The 18,711-nt window shown below is 45.1% G+C and overlaps 1 protein-coding gene across 3 annotated transcripts in view; it reads right to left on the reverse strand.

The window, feature by feature from the left end:
- The window catches only part of vps50 (VPS50 subunit of EARP/GARPII complex), a 106,837-nt gene that overhangs the window by 75,585 nt on the left and 12,541 nt on the right, over nucleotides 1-18,711 (reverse strand). For all 3 annotated transcript variants that reach the window (XM_030346942.1, XM_030346940.1, XM_030346941.1), the window contains 5 exons: nucleotides 15,643-15,696; nucleotides 10,073-10,143; nucleotides 9,734-9,851; nucleotides 9,117-9,152; nucleotides 8,841-8,923 (listed from right to left, as the gene is read on the reverse strand). In XM_030346942.1, the coding sequence (XP_030202802.1) occupies nucleotides 8,841-8,923; nucleotides 9,117-9,152; nucleotides 9,734-9,851; nucleotides 10,073-10,143; nucleotides 15,643-15,696 (362 nt within the window). The remainder of the gene's footprint in view (nucleotides 1-8,840; nucleotides 8,924-9,116; nucleotides 9,153-9,733; nucleotides 9,852-10,072; nucleotides 10,144-15,642; nucleotides 15,697-18,711) is intronic.

The raw sequence follows: 18,711 nt of genomic DNA on the forward strand, positions 1-18,711 counted from the left end.
CATAACACCAGCAATGTTGCCACAGGCATGTGAATATGGTGAACATTGATGGATCTTATTTGGCCGACTGAGCGAGACAGCTTATGATTTGAAGTATGTCTCATGCAAACCCCTCAGTGCCTCCGTGAAAATCAAGCCAAAAAGCACAGGGATAGAAAGCACAACTTTAAACTCCAACTCATAGTGGCGGAAATGGTGGTTATTTCCTCAGGCATTTACCCTCATCTTTTTACCTGTAACCTCCACATGTGTGACTCTCTCTCCACTGGACTCCCCTGCACTAAGCGCGAGGAGATCCATCTCTTCCTCCACCCCTGGAGTTCGCTCTGTATGGACACACCACACCACACTACACCACACTGCCTTCGGGCTTACATGCTCCATGTCTGTCTCTCTGCATCCTGAACATGGCTCCACATGCAGCTGTCCGTCATGCTTTCCTTCTCCCTGCACTGGGGTGTATCTGCCCAATCTCAGCTGAATCGTCCTACACAAACCTCTACATGCAGGTCTTACATTGTGCAATGCCGGTGTTTGAGTCTGTATTCGTCCCTGGGGAGGAGGGAGTGTTCTTAAAGGGGTGATATCATGCTTTTTAAACTTTTCCCTTTGAGACTTTATGACGTATGTATACATGTTTGACATCTGCTAAGCTAGAAAAATCTAAGTCCGAGCCTGGGGGAGTATTCGCGCCCACCGAGAACGCCCCTCAACAAGTCAGAGAAACAGCTTGTTTGCACTCAAACTTTACCTCCGTAACATTGTGACGACCGATCGAGAGAATAATGAGGGGTATATTTAACATACAGGCATGTAACCCTATTCTAGTTGCACCCTCAAATTCAATTATGAACCCTAAAAGAGCATGATATGGGACCTTTAATGAACTGCCAGAAAAAGCAATCTGTCTTTGTTGGGAATGCCAAAAGGAAATGGCCTGAGATAGAAGAAAAGCAGGATCATACCAAGGATCATACCAACGTAATTTGTCTGGCCATCTGTCTGTCACGAGAGATGTGTTTTTGTGCCCCGGTATACAACCTGTGTGTTTCAGTCACTAGAAGCAAACCTCACTGGGCATTATTTGCTGCCATTAGTGTGAAAGGACGGATGAAAACAACGTGCGGCCCTAGGAAATGCTAGCTACAGAGAACTCTATGATGTGAACACCATGCAGGCATGAACTTTCTTTCACCCAAGGAGCACTTAAGACATCAACCGAGAGACACAATACACAGAATGATAGCAACCATACTTTCCAAGCCTTTTCTGCTCCTCATTTGACATTCTACAAACAAATAATTGGTACCCTTAGTGATATGGACTGCTTAGAAGTTGTATTGGAGTGCATGAACAACAATTCCTGTTGTGAATGCCAGCTTTATCGACTGCTTGAATTGGGACTTTGGTTAGGGACTTGTGCTCAAGTTCAAGGTCTTCGTTAGCCAAATACAGAAAAAAAACATCTCTGGCAATGAAAGTCTTATATAAGGTATAGGTATAAAGTACTAGAGATGTCCGATATTATCGGCCCACCGATATTATCGGCCCGATATTAGCATAAAAATGTAATATCGGTATCGGATTTTTTTTGCCTTAAAACCGATTTTTTTTTTTTTTTTTTTTTTTTTATATAGCTCAAATAAATGTTTTCAAAATTGTGCAGTACAGTGCACATTGTAATTGACTCATATTTGTGCATTTATTCAATTAAGGTTATTGAGTTTTAGTTAAAGAAACATACTGCTATGTTGCACATAGTTGTTCAGGTACAATGTTTTATTATTTGTGAAGTCAAGTTTGCCCTATTTGTTGTGGGCGTTGTCAAGATTATCTCAGGGAGAGTGTAATCCAAACTGTTGTCTGAGACCATTAAAAAAATAAAAATAAACATGGCCCTTTTCCCTTAAATTAAGTTGAAGTATTTTTCTTATTTTGCACAGACAATGTTAACATTTGGAAAGCCTTGTTGCATTCAAGAATGCATCCAGTGGGGCATCACAATAACATTAAGCATGTTGTGTTAATTCCACAACAGGAGATATGTAATGTTACCTAAATTAGGTTTGAGGAAAAATAAATAACCCAAATATCGACATCGGTATCGGCTGATATCGGAATCGAAAATTTAGAGTTGGACAATATCGCATATCGGATATCGGCAAAAAAGCCAATATCGGACATCCCTATAAAGTACTTATAACAAGAATAAAGTACTTGATATAAGTAACAAGTGTTTCTTATAACAGTACATGTACAAAGTGAAAGTGACAAGAATAATAATGCAACTATTAATTTAAAAAGCAACAAATAAGTACAATGGATAATAAAGTGTGTCCTGTTGTTATTCTAAAAGACATAGCCTTTATACTACTCTATAAGGGCACAAGCAACCTCAGCCAAATATGGAGGAATGTACCAGAGGAGAGCAGATGGCCGCTTTGAGCGTTAAACAGGTGATGTTGGCTGACTGAGTCATTTGGCTCAGGCACCATATACCAGGCTCCTCTTGAAAACATCTTATTTTTGCAGGGTTTTATGCCTTTTATTAGAGAATGAGTTAGACAGGAAGGTAAGGGAGAGAGGGGAAGACATGCAGCAAACCACCACGGGCAGGAATCGTACCGGGGTTGCTGCAGTAAGGACTAAGCCTTAATGGTAGGCGCTCTAACCCGAAAACAAGTCTGAAAGTCCCCTGGCCTCCGTCCAGGCTCAGACCCACCATCTACCGGTGCATTGGGTTTGTGTTGGGGACTGTCGCCACCAGTTCATGGTCAACGAGCACGACATTGTTGCTCCTCCATCATGGTTTTCTGGAGATGTCAAACTGCACATAAAATGTTAAATGACTAGCATTTGCACAGTGCTTGGATGACTAATGCCTCCGTCTCCCTCCACTCACAAAGCATGCTTTACACAGCGACGCTGGGGTGGAACGCCAAGTTTTAATTGGTCACTTACAAAGTCCCACATCTACTGAAATGCTTACTTTGCTTACGTAACACACACACACACACACACAATCTGGCAGCCTATGGTTTAAGTGACAATGTGCAGTCCTCCACTGAGGATTCTGTCATGAGCCGATTGAGGGCCTCGGGAGGGGGGCGCACGTGGTCCTCTAGGCGTGGTCCTCATTCAGACACTGAACTGGGGAGAGCCCGTTCAGAGGAGCGTACCGCCCTCTGCAGGGCCATGCGCTCCCACTGGCTGCTGCTCCCGTCCCAGTTCGTCGTACTCCCAATCAGGAGGCTCGCTGAGGTGCATTGGTAGCAAGTCCTGATTATCCAATAGGGGTGCAACGGATCACAAAACTCACGGTTCGGATCGTGTCACGGTTTTTGAGACACGGGTCGGATCATTTACGGATCAACAACAACAAAAAAGGTAACAAGACAAATGTGACTTTAAATAAAATCTTCAAATGTGTAAAAACAAAATAAAGTGAAAAATAAGATAAAAATCCTGCTTCCTTTAAGCATAGTAAATATTTAAAAAAATTGCTTGTGTCCACATAAAATAAATACTTAAAAATAACTAAAAAAAAGTGCAATCTGGGGCAAAAGACATCCTCATCTTCTTTTTTTTCCCTAACAGAAAGGGGGGGCTGGTTGTAGTCTTTTCGCTCAGTTCTAGCCCTACTGTTGAAACGGGGAACGAGCGAAAAGACTACAACCAAACATAAACAGCCCACTCCGGTTCCGGTTCCCGGTCCGGTTTCCTTTTCAATGGGATTTACGAAACGCCAAATAAAAGACGACAGAAACTGTATTTCGCTGCGATACTTGATGAGGAACATCAACGAACACCACTCGGTGAGTTGCTCATTTCTGAAAACGAACGTTTAGGGTTGTTTTAAGGTCAGGTTTGTGAATGCCCATAGCCAGCCATTCTGAAGCAGGCAGGGGCGAATCGAAATGAGCCAAATACCTGAGACAGGACCAATAGTCAACATTTCGGTGCGTCAACCACTATATTTCGTCCAAGACAAACCAGAAAGGGGGTTCAATGTGCTAAATACCGGAATTGTGCTTTAAACATGCGCTGATCATGTGAACGCACAACTTTAGTTCTTTTTTTTTTTTTTTTTCAGCCAATCCGCATATCACTTGCGTCCCGAACCGTGAGAGTTGATCCGTACGGATCACGGGTAACCCGTGAACCGTTGCTCCACTATTATCCAATAATATTCCCAGAGAACAGTCCGGTCAGGCAGCACCCAGTCAGTTCTTCTGCGATGTGGACCCCGAGCTGTGAAGCTGCTCTCCCTCTACACAGGGACTCCCATCCATCCTGTTGGAGGTGGGGTCCTCTGGTTCCTGCCAAGGTCCACCATCAGCAGGCGTTCAGAAAAAAGAGGTTGTTGCCTGTTCAGGTTGTTGCTTTTCAAGGTACCTAAAGCCCTTTACATAGCGAGCATGCGTATGTGTGTGTGGATGACACCACATCCACTATCAGTCTGTAGAACCCATTTGGGTGATGCAAGGCTGCCATGTAGGTAAAAGTCTTGCTGGTGTTTACCTTATTCAAATCCCTAGCCTCCGTGGCGTCTGCGTCTGTGTTGGTCGTCTGCTGTTTGTTAAGGCTTCTTATAAATCCAGTCTTGCAAGATCCTGTGATTGCGTTTCATGGTCCGTCTTCCAGGTTGGTTGGATCGGGAACGAGATTCTCTGGGAATCGTCACATTCTCTGGATCACACCAGTTTGTGCTGAGCATGACAGAAACCGGCTCCCTCCCTTGATTTTTCTCCAGATGCATCCGTTCTGCCCATGCATTGAACAGAGAGGCTCTGGGCGGGCTGGTTCCAGTGGTCCGGGTTTCGAAGGGGTCAGCCAAGCCTCGGTCAGACAAAAGGATGTTGCAGTTCTGTACGTCCTGTTCCTTCTTTGCTCTCTCTCTGATGACATCCAGCTTGTAGTTCAGTGACAGAACTTTGGCTGGCCGGCTGCTTGGCAGGGCCAGACGACGAGCCCTGGACCTCAGTCTGGTCCCGGTGCCCGGTCGGTTCCCTGGGTGATTCTTTCGGGAACGCCGGCTGTTGTCTGTTTTTGTTGTTGCCGTTTCCAAGGAGTGTCCAGAGACTCTCCCTTGGACACGTTGGGATTGACGAGTCGTAAAACGTAGACGATCGTAAGCCGTAAGGCTAAAGTGTATGGTGCGAAGAAATAAACTAAGTGTGTCGGTGCATGTGCGTGTGTGTAAGTGCACGCATGTGCACGTCCGTGTCAGTGATAAAGGTAATAAACCTGGTGGCCCTCTTCCTTCTCCCCTATTCCCCGCTCCTCTTGAACTCCTACAGGATCCCCTTCAGAGAGCGTTGCTCGCAACGCCGTACCAATGTCACAATTAGCCCTGGGCACCTGGAGGGGGCGTCACACACATTCAATAACAAACACCGAACGCTGTCGCAAATTGGCAGCGACTCTACGGTGCCGAGCGGCAAACTCTTTAACTCGGCAACAGCGAGACATTTGGTATTTTTGAGACTGTCTCTTTGCTGCATAACGACCACATGTGGGAAGTTGACAGCAGACGGGCTGGGGCCCTGGTGACTATTGCCTCACACTGTTTTTCTTACACATCAAAGCAAAGACCGTCTACTACTAGATAAGAAGGGGGGGATGAAAGGTTGTGGTGCACAGATCCCCAGCTAATGCGTATGAATTGGTAATCGGACCGTAATGATCGCGCGTCGATTTCCATTCTAATCTTGCATATTATGGAAATAAATAAAAGGCTTATCACGTCACGTTAAAAGCCAAAAGGGCAGCTACGGTTTAGGCCCCAGAAGGGAAATCAAACCATTAGTCTTTCACCTTACTCGCTCACACGTACTGGTCATCATCGGGGTTAATCTCATCACACTCTTTGCGGTCCACCGCTATCATTATGCAGAGAAGAAGAAGAATGGACCATGGCGAGAGAGCGATGGCGCACCGGGCTTCCGCTCCGATGCCTGTCACATCAAGCTGTGCAGTTTAGCTGAGCGCAGAACTGAGGGTCAGGGGCCTTTCAGCTTGGCCCATAAGCTGTCCCTGAGGAGGGCCTGATGAGAATGAACTCGGACACGGGCCCCCCCCCACCCCGTGCCTGAGTTCCTGGGGGGTGGCTGCAGAGGAGACTGACTCACTGGCATGTCTGGCACGAATGGAGGAGCACTGGGTTGAGCCAACGACACGCTGAAGGGCAAAGATAAAGGGCAAGGCGCGCAGAGCACTTACACCCCAACCCCCCATCCCACGTGGTGACGCAATAGGTCATATAAAGTTATGGTTAGAACAAGGATCCACCTATACGACCTGGTCAGGTCAACAGAGTGTGGAAGGGTCCTCAAAAATATCCAAAGACACCTTAAGACTACAATGAGAAGAGTGTTATTTATTTAAAATCTATTAATTTGCTTATTCTCATTTATGGTTACTGAATGTATTAAAGTACGTATTTTGACTAGAAAGGCTGTGTTTGTGTGAGTCATCCACCAAATCGCATCCCTGGGGGGAAAGAAATGAAAGGCGTCTTCTAATAGAGTCGTTCAACACTGGCTGAATCCCTGATCTCTATATAATGGAAGACAACACTGTCACAACTCTGGCTCCGAGACAGATCTGCGTGTGTGGGCAGTGATTTCAGTGTTTTCTACTTTTCGCTCTCTCACGGATGCTACATCCAAAATTGTATTTATAGCTCAACTCTGTTATACGATACATGTAGCTATAAACTTGCCTAAATTATGACTTGTTCGGATTGTGTTCAAAGTTATTTATCACACAATCCGAACATTTGCCATCTTGCCTCAGAAACAGTAAGACGTCTCGAGGAAGTTAAGAGGTTTCATATATAAACAACAATTATCACCATGACCGCTGCAAGCATCACCCTGACCTCTCCAAGCAACACCATTCTCTCCTCAAACGCATCGTCTACAAAGCATACCGACTCCAGGTGAAGACTCAAGGTTACCTTTAGATAGCATAAACAAAGAACATAAATCTGTACCAACACACATTACCATTTCATGCCCTGTGCCAGGGGCCATTGAACTGTACAACAGAGATATATCCACTCACTTACGTCTACTGTTTGTGGGGGAGCACTGCAAGCGGGCACTATAAAACCCATTTATTGCACCATAAAGGGCTGTTCTGGTCAAACCAGTTAGAATAATTTGCATAATTCCCAAAACAGATATTTACAAAAAAAAAATCAAGCATTACACCATTTTATATTTGAAAAATAACCATGCTCATATTTTACAAGGAAAATCTGAACCACCATTGAGAACAGGGTCCATCTGGTCCGGCAAGGTGCCAAAAGGTAGCTAGAGCTAACAAGGGATCCTTGGACTGGGGGTTGATTGAATAAGCCCAGCTAATAGGCATGGTCCCATGCGGGCTGGTCCCATGACGTTCCATGCGTGTCTATGCATGGTGCAATGGAAGGGGTGAAAGGAAATGCCAGCCTCCTCTGACGCCCTGATGATCGTCTCTAATCAATACACAGAGAGGATTAATCACTGAAGACCCGGTAACAACGGAGAGTTGTTCCAGGGGACAATTGACAAGGAAATCAAAAGGGGGAGGAAGATGGAATACCCTCCTTCGAGTTAAAGTCATCTGCTTCCTCCTCTGCGTGTCTAGTACAACCAAGATATGTGCAAACTTTCAATATAATACAGTTGCATTATTTTGGAGTGTGATTACGAAAAGTGGAGGATAAATGGAGCATGGGAAAATTGAAAGGAAATGGGCTACTGGGGAAATGGATGATGACGGACAATGAGACGAGAAAAGGACTAGAGGAACCGAGAGCAGAGTGCATCCTAGAGGACACAGGAGAGTCGATTCAGCTCCCAAATTAAAACTTTAATGTTTTGGAAATGAGTCTGGGTGTCAGAGTGGAACATGGGGTCGGCTGCTCGGGTCAGGAGCCGCAGCCGCCTAGGTAAAATCTCATAAGACTCTAAAGGCAACGCATCCAGACGATACTGCAGTGACATTCAACCTTATTTCAAGAGTCATTGAGGGACAGTCAATGCATCAAACTGTAATTGGACGGACGTGCTTTGATTTCCTCTACCACCGTTCATCTGATAGTCATCCACTTGGCGTGTGTATTGCCCCCGGGGCCCAAGGGAGTGCAGTGCGGAGTGTGAGGTTGTTCGGATGAGTCGGTTCTCGAAAAAGTTGCAAGCAGCAACAGGCGAGCGGCCCTGTTCCAAACAGCCATGTTTTGGACTCGCATTGCACTAGTTAGTCCAATGGGTCGTCAGACACTCAAATGTCTGAGGACCATAAACATTGCACAGACTAACAGTTTTTATGTTATGAGTAAATATATGAAGCCTGCAAAAGGACCTCGAAGATCTCTATGAATGATTCAGTGTGATGAATTGCGGATGGCAAAGCTTTGCATTCAAAGCGGGGGAGAAAAAATTTAAAAAAATTAAACTACAATTCAGCAAGGACACTGAACGTTCCTCTCACTGCTTGGTCTGCAGACTGCACATGACCCATCGTTGTCCCGGGTACATTAGGGGTTGTGTTCCAAGGTGAATACCCTACAGCCAAGCTCTCAGCTGTGTCCCACCCTATTTGAGAGGGTTTTGTGACTGATTGTGTCATACAACGCCCACCTTTGCGTTGTATGCGTTACGATGTGTGTTGAGGTATTTCTGCTGAAAAAGGTCACAGGATTCCCTTGGATAATTGCACCTTAAGATCGTTTTTACATTAAATTAAACACTAGCATCCATTTTTAAATGTGGATACACATTCAATATTTGACGGACATCGCTCTGTGGACGTTGCAGCTGCTACAGGAATAAGTGAAAGGTCCCTACCTGATGCAGCTGTAGTGCTTGAAGGTGCTGGCGGCCTTCTGACACTCCAGACAGAGCTGGATGGCCCCTGGGTAGTCTTCCTCCTACAGAGAACATCAGTGGGAAGGTTAACAAGCAGCGTTCTCTGTCGTAGGCTATCCCACCATGTGAGGAAATCATTTTTTTTAAGTACATAACGAATCAGGTTCTTTTGTATAAATCTGATGGTTGACCATTGCAGCGGAACAATTCTGATTGTGTGCGTGTAAGTTGGTAAACAGAGAATTGTAATCATACCTCAAGCATTTCACTGAGTCGTACATCTGTTCTTTGCTGCGAGGAGAGAAGGAACACAGAAAGAGAGAGAGAGAGAGAGAGAGAGAGAGAGAGAGAGAGAGAGAGAGACAGAGACAGAGACAGAGACAGAGACAGAGACAGAGACAGAGACAGAGAGAGAGAGAGAGAGAGAGAGAGAGAGTGTTAGCGGGGAGTTCCTCTTGACGTTTACTCTGAATGGGGTTATATCTGTGTTGAAGCCTTTCACCCAGAGATCAGGGCGCTCCGTCAGCACAAAAAGAAGGAACAGCAGGGCTGGCCTGGAGCTGCTCTGGGTGTCAAGCAGGGGGTTCATCTCAAGGACGCACCAGCCGGGAGGCTAAGAGGCTTCTTGTGTAACATCAGCCAGACTCCCGACTCGACCTGCCCTTTACATTCAGTGAGATTTTTGCGTGTGTGTATATACCTCAAAGAGAGAACGAGAGAGACCCAGAGACACAGAGATCCAGAGAAGATGTAGAGAGAGTAGGAATAACAGAAGGGATATTGACAACATGTACTTAGTGGCAACACGGGCTGCGAGCTCAATTCCAGCATCACACCACCAAAACATAATAACACCAAAAACCAAAACACACCAGGGTCTTAATGGTCCTGAGCGACTTGAGCAGTCCTGTGAGCAGCTGTCTCTTCCTCTGGTTGGCCAACAGGCCCAGGCTGGCCTCGGTGAATCCTTCCTTGGACACGCCCAGCTGCCTGTAACAACCAAAGACAGAGTGTTGGCACCGCTTCAAAGAACGCCTCGCCGCCCCAAAAACAAAACAGATTGCTCTTGTCATGCATACAAAATATTATCAAAGGAACAACAAATGTGCGAAATACCCCCCCCTTTCCCACCCTGACACGTATACCACAGGCATGACAGTTGGATGGGCTCGGCTGTGAGAGAGCGAGTAAAACAAAATAACGGGAATCACCTCCTTGCATTGGTGCAGATGACAGCTGCTAGCTGTAAATTGGTTTGAAGCGCAGTCACTCTCTCCAGCTCCTGCAAAAACACAATAGACACCGTTAGCCAGCTGGACCCCAGCGCGCCAAGTCCTACTGTGCTCACAGCGTCGCTGCCGACGACTAGGGGGAAAATATCTTTCCTCTGCCACACACAGGATCATGACGGCGATAGTGTCAGACTCAGAACCCAAATCACCCCATTATTATGATAAAACGTTTGGAAAAGATTGAATACCAGTTGACAGTTTTGGCATGTAATCTATAGCTCCCCTCAGGAGGGTTGGATTGAGTGGAATGGAAGAACTCCGCTGCTGGGCACCTGGCCTCTTGTTTAAGCGTGGTCTTGCAGGTGCGAGTGTATTATTCCACTCCAGAATCTGGGCCGTAATGTGGCCCTGCTGTGCTCCGAGCCCTTGGGGAGGAGGGTTTGCTTGCTCAGTGTGCAGTTTCCTTCCCCCTGAAGTGAATAAATGTTGGTCTGGCGACCTTGACTCTGGTGCCCGGAAGGTCATGCCCGGGCAGCACGTCTTACCTGAGGGCTTTGGGACATCTGTCAGAGGAAAACTGTGGACATCCCCCAAACTCACGGAGGAGAATTACCATTTTCTGATGGATTGTCCAAGAAAGCCATAGCAACAGTGGCCCGACTATTATGATAATGAATAAATGAATGGACATGGTCGATAAACTCTGTACGACAGGACAGGCGATTGTGAGAGGTTTTGTATCCTACTGGGGCCCAACCATTGTCAAATAGAACAAGTATGCAATTGAAGACTATTTTGATAAAAGCATCCTCCAAATGGCATAAATACCAATATTATATGAGATAAGATGGTTTGTGTGTGCTACTGCTGGAAAGAGGGATTTAACGAATGAATGATAGCAGTCGAAAAACACATCTTGAGCGCCACTGCACACAAATAATCCACTGTGCAGATTGACACTGACACACACACACACACACACACACACACACACGATCACAATGTCTGAATTAACAACATTCTCTGAGCATTGCCCCCCTGCTGAGGACGCTTCAGAATGATGAACACGGTCGTTCCCGACGCATTAGAGTTTTACCCATGCAAATGTTTTCCTATATCTAACGTCTACATCTAACATTTGCAAACGTTGAGTCACAAAGATACACCAGAGTAAAAAAGGCTTGGCAGGCTCCTGGTGTGGCTCTGGGGGGGGGGGGGGGGGGGGGGTCAGAGTGGGTTCAGGGGACCGTCAACCGCAAATCAACAGGCTTATATTCACTTAGTTGTTGTTTTGATGTGCCAGCTGTACCGCCTGAGGTCAGCACACGCTCCTCTCTTAAAAAACATTTCCAGGCTTGTTGTGTTGCCGCTGTGCGGACGACAAACAAAAGGCCTCCGTCCTCGTAATACTGTCATATCTTAGACAGCCGTGCGGTCAAAGTATACGAGCCGCAGCAATCGCTGGGCAGCCCTGTTTACTCGAGCATGAATGGGCCCATTGATAGGTGACGAGCACATCAATGGGGCCCTTTGAGAAGGGATCTCGCCTCATGATCTAAACCGCCTAATTACACGGGTTACTGGCTCCCAAGAGCTGCTTGAAGTGGGCAGATTCAACAGATGGGGCATTTATCCGATGGTTGTGCTCCGCGAGCGTTTGTCATTCTCTTTCGGTATCCGAGTGTCAAATGAGGAAGGGTTTGATGATATTGCCGCGTTCCAAAAACATCCTTTGAGGGGATGGGTCTCGAGACTAAGGGATGACTTTGGAAGAAGTCATAAGTGTTTAGGGATAAATTCATGCATCATTCAAAAGAAAGCATTTTTCACTTGTAGCATTTTTCATTTGAATGTTCATTATACCCAATTGGTATATAGCAATTTTTGCTGATTGCTGACTAGTTTTTACATGTACTAAAACTAATCAGTGCACGCGCATTGGGTGGATATAAGGTTTTAGGGTTAGGTAAGGGTTTGCTATTATGGGGTTTTGGTTCTAAGGGTTATATGGTTTAGGGTTTGATTATTCAAACAAGGTGAGAGCTCCTGGTGTGCATGCTGGAAGGGACAGGATTCACTGCCACCAAGGAACCACTATACTGCAAGCGGAGCTCAAAGAACCGCCAACAGTGGACACCAGGCCATCGCCACACCGGCACACGTCCCTGCTCCCTGGCTGAGCTTGGACCCAACGATCGATAGAGACGAAGCTCTGTTCGTTTGTATATTTTATTCACGTGACCATATTTTTGGTTTATGTTTAAAAAAAAGAATCAAAGAACCAGTTCTTCTTGTTTTGGGGAACCAGTTCTTGTCGTTCACGTTCGGGATGCGTTCGTTGTAACGAATCGGTCGCGACCGACACATCCCTAGTGCACACCAAGTTTGAAGAAGTAATCCACTACAGTTTGCGCACACACACACCTGCTTACATCATCTCTTAGCTGTCCTGTGTGTGACCTATGCTACATCAGCCCAACACTGACTTACACACGCACACACACACACGCACACAGTTCAGCTCTCGTTAGTTCAGAGAGAACAGTACACAACCAGAGAGAGACAGGAAGAGGGAGGTTTAGCATGGAAGAAAATAAATGAGTTAAAAAGACATTGACATATAGGCGCCCATGACTAAGGTAACATCCAGTACACATACACACACAAACTGTAAAACAAACGCTAGCACCAATGAGGAGAAAGAACAGGGCAAAGAAAATGACTCACATGTCCTTCTGGACATGTGAAGAGACGGGTGCAGGGTAGTGTGACGTGAAGGTCAGCCGGGAGGAGGAGACGTTGAGCCAGACGAAGGGTTCTCTGTGCTGGGCTTCTCTATTCATATATTCAGATCCGGTGGCACCCTGTGACCTTTCAGCACATTGACTATGCACCGGCTGCCTACGCCACATCCTCAGCCTCCCCTCCACATTCTAATGACGCTGCTGTTAGGGGGTAAGGCCCAGCGGCGCTTTAACAGCTATAGGGCTGCTGATGAAGGGGACCGTCCGTGCTGCCGCGACAACCAGATGGAGCCGGCGCTTGCGTAGGGAAGTTCCAACAGCCAATGCATTATTTTTCCAAAGCATCCCGCTTAGGTTAGACGCTCCGAATCACTTAATCACCCTCAGCGCATTACCAGACTTTATTCGTTGCCTGCCACCTTTGTTCAAAGTCAATTCACCGTCACTCTCGAGCTGGGAGAGTCGGGAGACAGCACGTTTAATTGGGAGCCACAGCGGCCTCCATAGCCGGTGAATATAGGACACCAAATTCCTTTGGATAGGAAACCAAAGGGCAATCGAGAAGTGTTAGATAAAGGTCCTAAAAGGACAGGCCACAGACCGTAAACCCTGCCACTTCAGATTAATAGACAAGCAGTCAGAGTTCATTAATTCCCACTCGTGTTGAGAGGAGCATTGGGGTTTTTTTCAGAGCACATTGCGGCGCAGATTCCTTTCAAATGGTTATACCAGTGAGAGGCTCGGCCTTTGCTGTCTCGACTGTTTACCGACCATCCTGTGGTTAATCCTCAATATGTCCAATACACCCTGGCTAGGAGAGATAAGGACAGAGGGGTAACACGGAGGTCACCTACTTAGTTTCATACAATTGTTGCACAGGCGGTGCAATCATTCTTTGGGTTATGTTGAATATCCATGCACATTGTTTTAAAGACGGATAATTATTGAGTATATAAAAGGATAAATAGAAATGTAAACATAGTGCCCGAAGAAAAGAACACGGGAATCGTAGCGGTGGCACGATCCTGTTTCCAATGCACAAACTTGACCCAACATTTCTCCAGGTCTGACCCCAGGAGCAGCCGCTCAAAGGGTGTTGAATCGTAGGGTTATGGCTACCCTAACCCCACGCTACAACACCCTCCACCCCCCTCCCCAGAACAACAACCCTCTCCTGATCAGATTAAGGCTTCATTCAACCCAAAGGAAATTGCGGAGCCAGCACCTCTGCAATTGGCCAGCAGTAGGACAGTGTTGAGGCAATGAAATCTAAGTGACAAGAGCACTAGAAATACGAACAGCACAAAATACTAAAACGCAAACAACGTGATCGCACAGCAGATCCCATCATATATATTGCACAGGGCTCAAATATTGCACACATGATGGTGCTGGTCCCACTATTGCACCGCCTCACGGCAGTGTTGCGTTAAAAATGCCTCACCAGTGGAGACCTAGGGAGATTCTTGCACTCCCCTAGACCCCCCACCCAGGCACATGGTGAAGAAGCCATCCTACGGCTAAAGGTCTTAACGTTGCACAGTTCAACAGTTCAGACCCTGGCCCTGGGCATCATGATGTCAGCGTCTACATTCACACCAAGTGGGCATTGGAGGGAGCAGACGCATCCATCCGTGCTTGTTACGTACGGGGGGGGTGATTGAATGCTGCTTTGGTGTGGAAAAAAAAATCAATGTTCTGCCACTTGTTTATTGACAGCAATTAGGGCTGCAACTTGGGGTTCCTTTGATGAGTTGATCGTCATGACGATGATTGTAGTGGTCAGCCCTGAAGGGAACACCTGCTCAGTCATCAAGTTTGGGCTGCACGAACGCTTCGTGAATGCAGAATCTGGCGATTTTATTACCCGGACAATGATGAGAGCGAAGATAAATTCACTTTTGGTTGATAGTTAAAACTAATGGTTGATAGTTCATCATATGGAGGATAATGAGCTCAAAGCGACACCTCTTGATTACAAGTTTAGAATAAATGCTAGACTTGTTGACATTTTTATTGCATATTCTTGGCACTGGATATGGATATGGCATGAAAAGATCTCTGATGATATTTCCAAGCATAAACATAAAAACATGACAACTCATAAATCAACCATGTGGATGACTTCAACCTAATGTGCATGCCCTGATGCCAGTGCCTCTGCGAGCAGTGAAGAAAGAATGAAAGATAAAAAAAAAGAGAGAAGACTTCAAAACAACAAAGTAACCATCCCTGCATGTTCTGGTCGACAGCCGTTGTGTTGAGTACACTTTCCAAAATTGTTTTCGTGTCACTTACGGTCCTTGGAGTTGCGGAATGGAAATGGACCGAGGCAGGGCTGAATACAAAATAGACTGATAGAGCACCCATGTAGGCACTCACGAGCCCACACGCTCACATATTTATCTCCCCCCCAGACCAGCCAATGCTACACCACAGTCGGTAGAGAAGATATTTAGTGGCCCCGGCCTGAGTAGGGTCATTAATGACAACAACGATATCATTTTGCCTTTACCCTTGTGAACACACACACACACACACACACACACACACACACACACAAAAACACAGCCCACACATCCCATTTCCATGGCGACAGCACTCTGACCTCATCTAATTCTCTGTCCTGAAACACAGAAACCCATCAAGTGAGGGCACGGGTAGAGCCACAGGTCTGCACACAGCCAGATTCCCGAGCGAGGGAAAGCCGCTGTACTTTGTTAAAAACAAACGGGCGCAGTAGCAATGAGATCATTGGTTTGAAGGAGAACCGAAAAGGTGTCAACTTTATTTAAAAAGACATACCTTGACGTATGCCGGTTGTTTCTCCAGGATGAGATCGGCAACTTTTTTGGACACCTGGAAGAATGAGAAAACAACAGAGAGAATTAAAAGAAGGCGGGTAAACAAAGAATTTTTAAATGGGCCCTTTGGTGAACACAGACAATGTCAGCCATTTATACTGGCTTTTACAACTTCAAAACACTGTGATACAGAGCAACTTAAATCCCTCGGAGACCAAAGCCCTCAAAACCCTCGGATACAGAGACACTGTTAAAACCCTCGGATACAGAGACACTGTCTCTTCTTGTCTCTTCCGTTTGATTTTCCTTCGTGTTCCTCCAGTGAATTAATAGCTGCACTTTCTTTCAGCAAAACTGACCCTGATTCCAACCCCTGACGCATTGACTTTTCACTTTCACAACCATCGATTTTAGGCCTTTGCTGTGTTACTGTCGTCTCTTTCAAACCCATGTGACAATGTAGCATCGTCTTATGTTTAACTTCAATCAATGAATGAATAAAAAGTGAGCATCTTTCTTCCTGATGGTTAACCTTTCCACTGAGGCCATGAAAAGAGTATTCCAACAGTGCGATTGTGAAGGCGCACATTTCACTTTATTGGGAAAAGGTTAACAGCAAAGTTAAAGGCCAGTGTAAAAAAAAAAAGTCAAAATTGAATAGAGGATGCCATCGAGCTAGCGCTGAGAAACCAATGAGGTCAAACAGTGGGCAGAGCTGCTGCTAATTCTCCACCATTTACTGCAAATCAGCATCAACATTTTTCGCGGAGAACCCACCCATTACAGCTGGGCTGCTTTGGTGAAGCTACAGCATTTTATGATTACAAAATATAGAATTACACAGAAAAAATCTGGGAAAAGCAAGGGCATAGCATTTGGTTAATAGTTGATGTTTTATGCAGTGGGTCTTACATTTTCGGGATGAAATATTTTGGCACGCTAAACCCCAACACGACCTCCTCCTTCCCCTAAACAGCCATTTAATCGCTCTAGCTTAAAAAAATCGTGGATGGAAAACAATGTTGTCTTGTATAAATATATATTCATATTCAGAGCTGACTTTTGTGCCCCTTCATACATAAGAACAGAAAGACTTTGCAATTAGAAAGAGTGCATGGGAGAAGTATAGAGTTTTAATCATATCAGGAAAATATTCTAAAGCACCAAGTTTAGCCCGGAATGTCTACCCTGTTTTAATGAGATTAAATGCAAATACCAAAAACATATAAAACCCTTTGCATCCGGGTGACTGACCTGTCTGGGGCAGATAGGGAAAGGCTTGTTAGTAGTCACTTGCAGCCGAGGCACACATCATCTTATGCACGAAATGTCACCAACTTTATCTCGCCTCTTATGAGAATGCCCCGCACACACACACACACACACACACACACACACACACACACACACACACACACACACACACACACACACACACACACACACACACACACACACACACACACACAGGCCCAATCACACACAAAACACACACAGCTTGAATGAACTTCTGTTTGGAGACATGTATGCACTGAGGATAAGAATTTCGCTAACTAAAGCCGGGAGCAGATGGTGAAAGCAGTTTGCCAGAAAACACTGCATATAATTAAATATATGTGTGCGCTTATGTGTGTGCATTTGTGAGGGACTGAGCATGTGTGTCCATATGTGTGTGGGTGTGTTGGTGTGATAGGGTTCACAGCTAAAATGTGATGAAACAACAATGGAGGATTTCAAATTCATCCCATCCTTGTGTGTTGGCTGGCTGACAAACTGTTATGTCTTTGCCCCACCTTACAACATTTCCTCAAAACCAAACCGGTAGCGCCACCTGTTGGTTAAAGTGAAGACCATAGCAATGGAAGCAATGCTTCCTCGTTAGTACGCTTAACAGTACACATAAATGGCCTTGGGTATCAAGGGAGTTGTATCTTCACAAAGACCCCTGCAGGTGATGTGTACATCATGTAGGAGTTGCCTCCCTGAAATAAAACCAAGAAGTCACGACAATGATTCCCATTGCTGAACTAATTAGTTTTTTATCAGTCAAATGGTTTCCATTAATCAACAGAAAGTGATCAGTTTGGAACAAGATTTAGATTAACTAAGAATTTTTTTTACATTCAAAAACCTTCTTCACCATTAACTCAATATATTGGCTCTAAGCAAGCAATACAAACGACGCATTTAGCCAATGGTCAGAGCAATAAACCGTATGGACTGTTTGGCAAGTGCCTGTTCATTTGTTAATGGAGGGAGATGTTTAATTAGGAGACCAGTAACACAATGCCTAATTAAGAAATAAAATAAAAACATTGGCCTCATCCCAATCACAAATCGTTGGCAAGGGAAACTGGTTTATAAAACATTTAGTAACTAAGTAACGGTGGAAGTCTTAGAGATTGTTCTGTTTCTTAAAGACTTGAGTCAAACTGAACTACAAGTACTACAATGTTCATTCACATTGTACACACTGTCTTCATTCTTATTCATACTCAATGTTCACCAATATAGATCACCAATTTAAAGAAGAAGCGACCTGAGAAAATTATTATAATCGCTACAATCAAAGCTATTAAAGAAGATGTGAACAAAAATCCTGTAACGTAGCCCAGTGCCAGCAGGTTAGGGCAACATGGAAAAAAGTTGGCGTGAAATGTGATTCCACATTTTAGAGTACATCGGCCGGCATTAATGGCCGGAGATGAAAGATGTTATGATAAGACTTGTTGGAATGTCAAGCCTGTCAGATAGAGAACACTGTAGGGGAAGTAGAACTGATTTGATTTGGATGCAAAAATAACTGTCATCGATTTCTGTAGAAAAGGCTAATAAAACGTGCCTGTAAAACTGAGCTGACAATGGCGAAAATATCATTAAATGCAGGGGAACAAAAGTTAAGTACAAGTAAAAAATACTATAGGATACATTAATTAGAATAATTTATCAGTGCATATGCACGGAATGAAGCTCCAAAAATAAAAGCATCGGAAGACATGACAGTAGTCTAGCTGTATTTAACTGTTTGGGTTTCAAACCTGCTGAGGATTAAGATACATGCTGTGAGTCT

This window comes from Gadus morhua, chromosome 22, assembly GCF_902167405.1.
Source record: "Gadus morhua chromosome 22, gadMor3.0, whole genome shotgun sequence".
NCBI lineage: Eukaryota > Metazoa > Chordata > Actinopteri > Gadiformes > Gadidae > Gadus > Gadus morhua.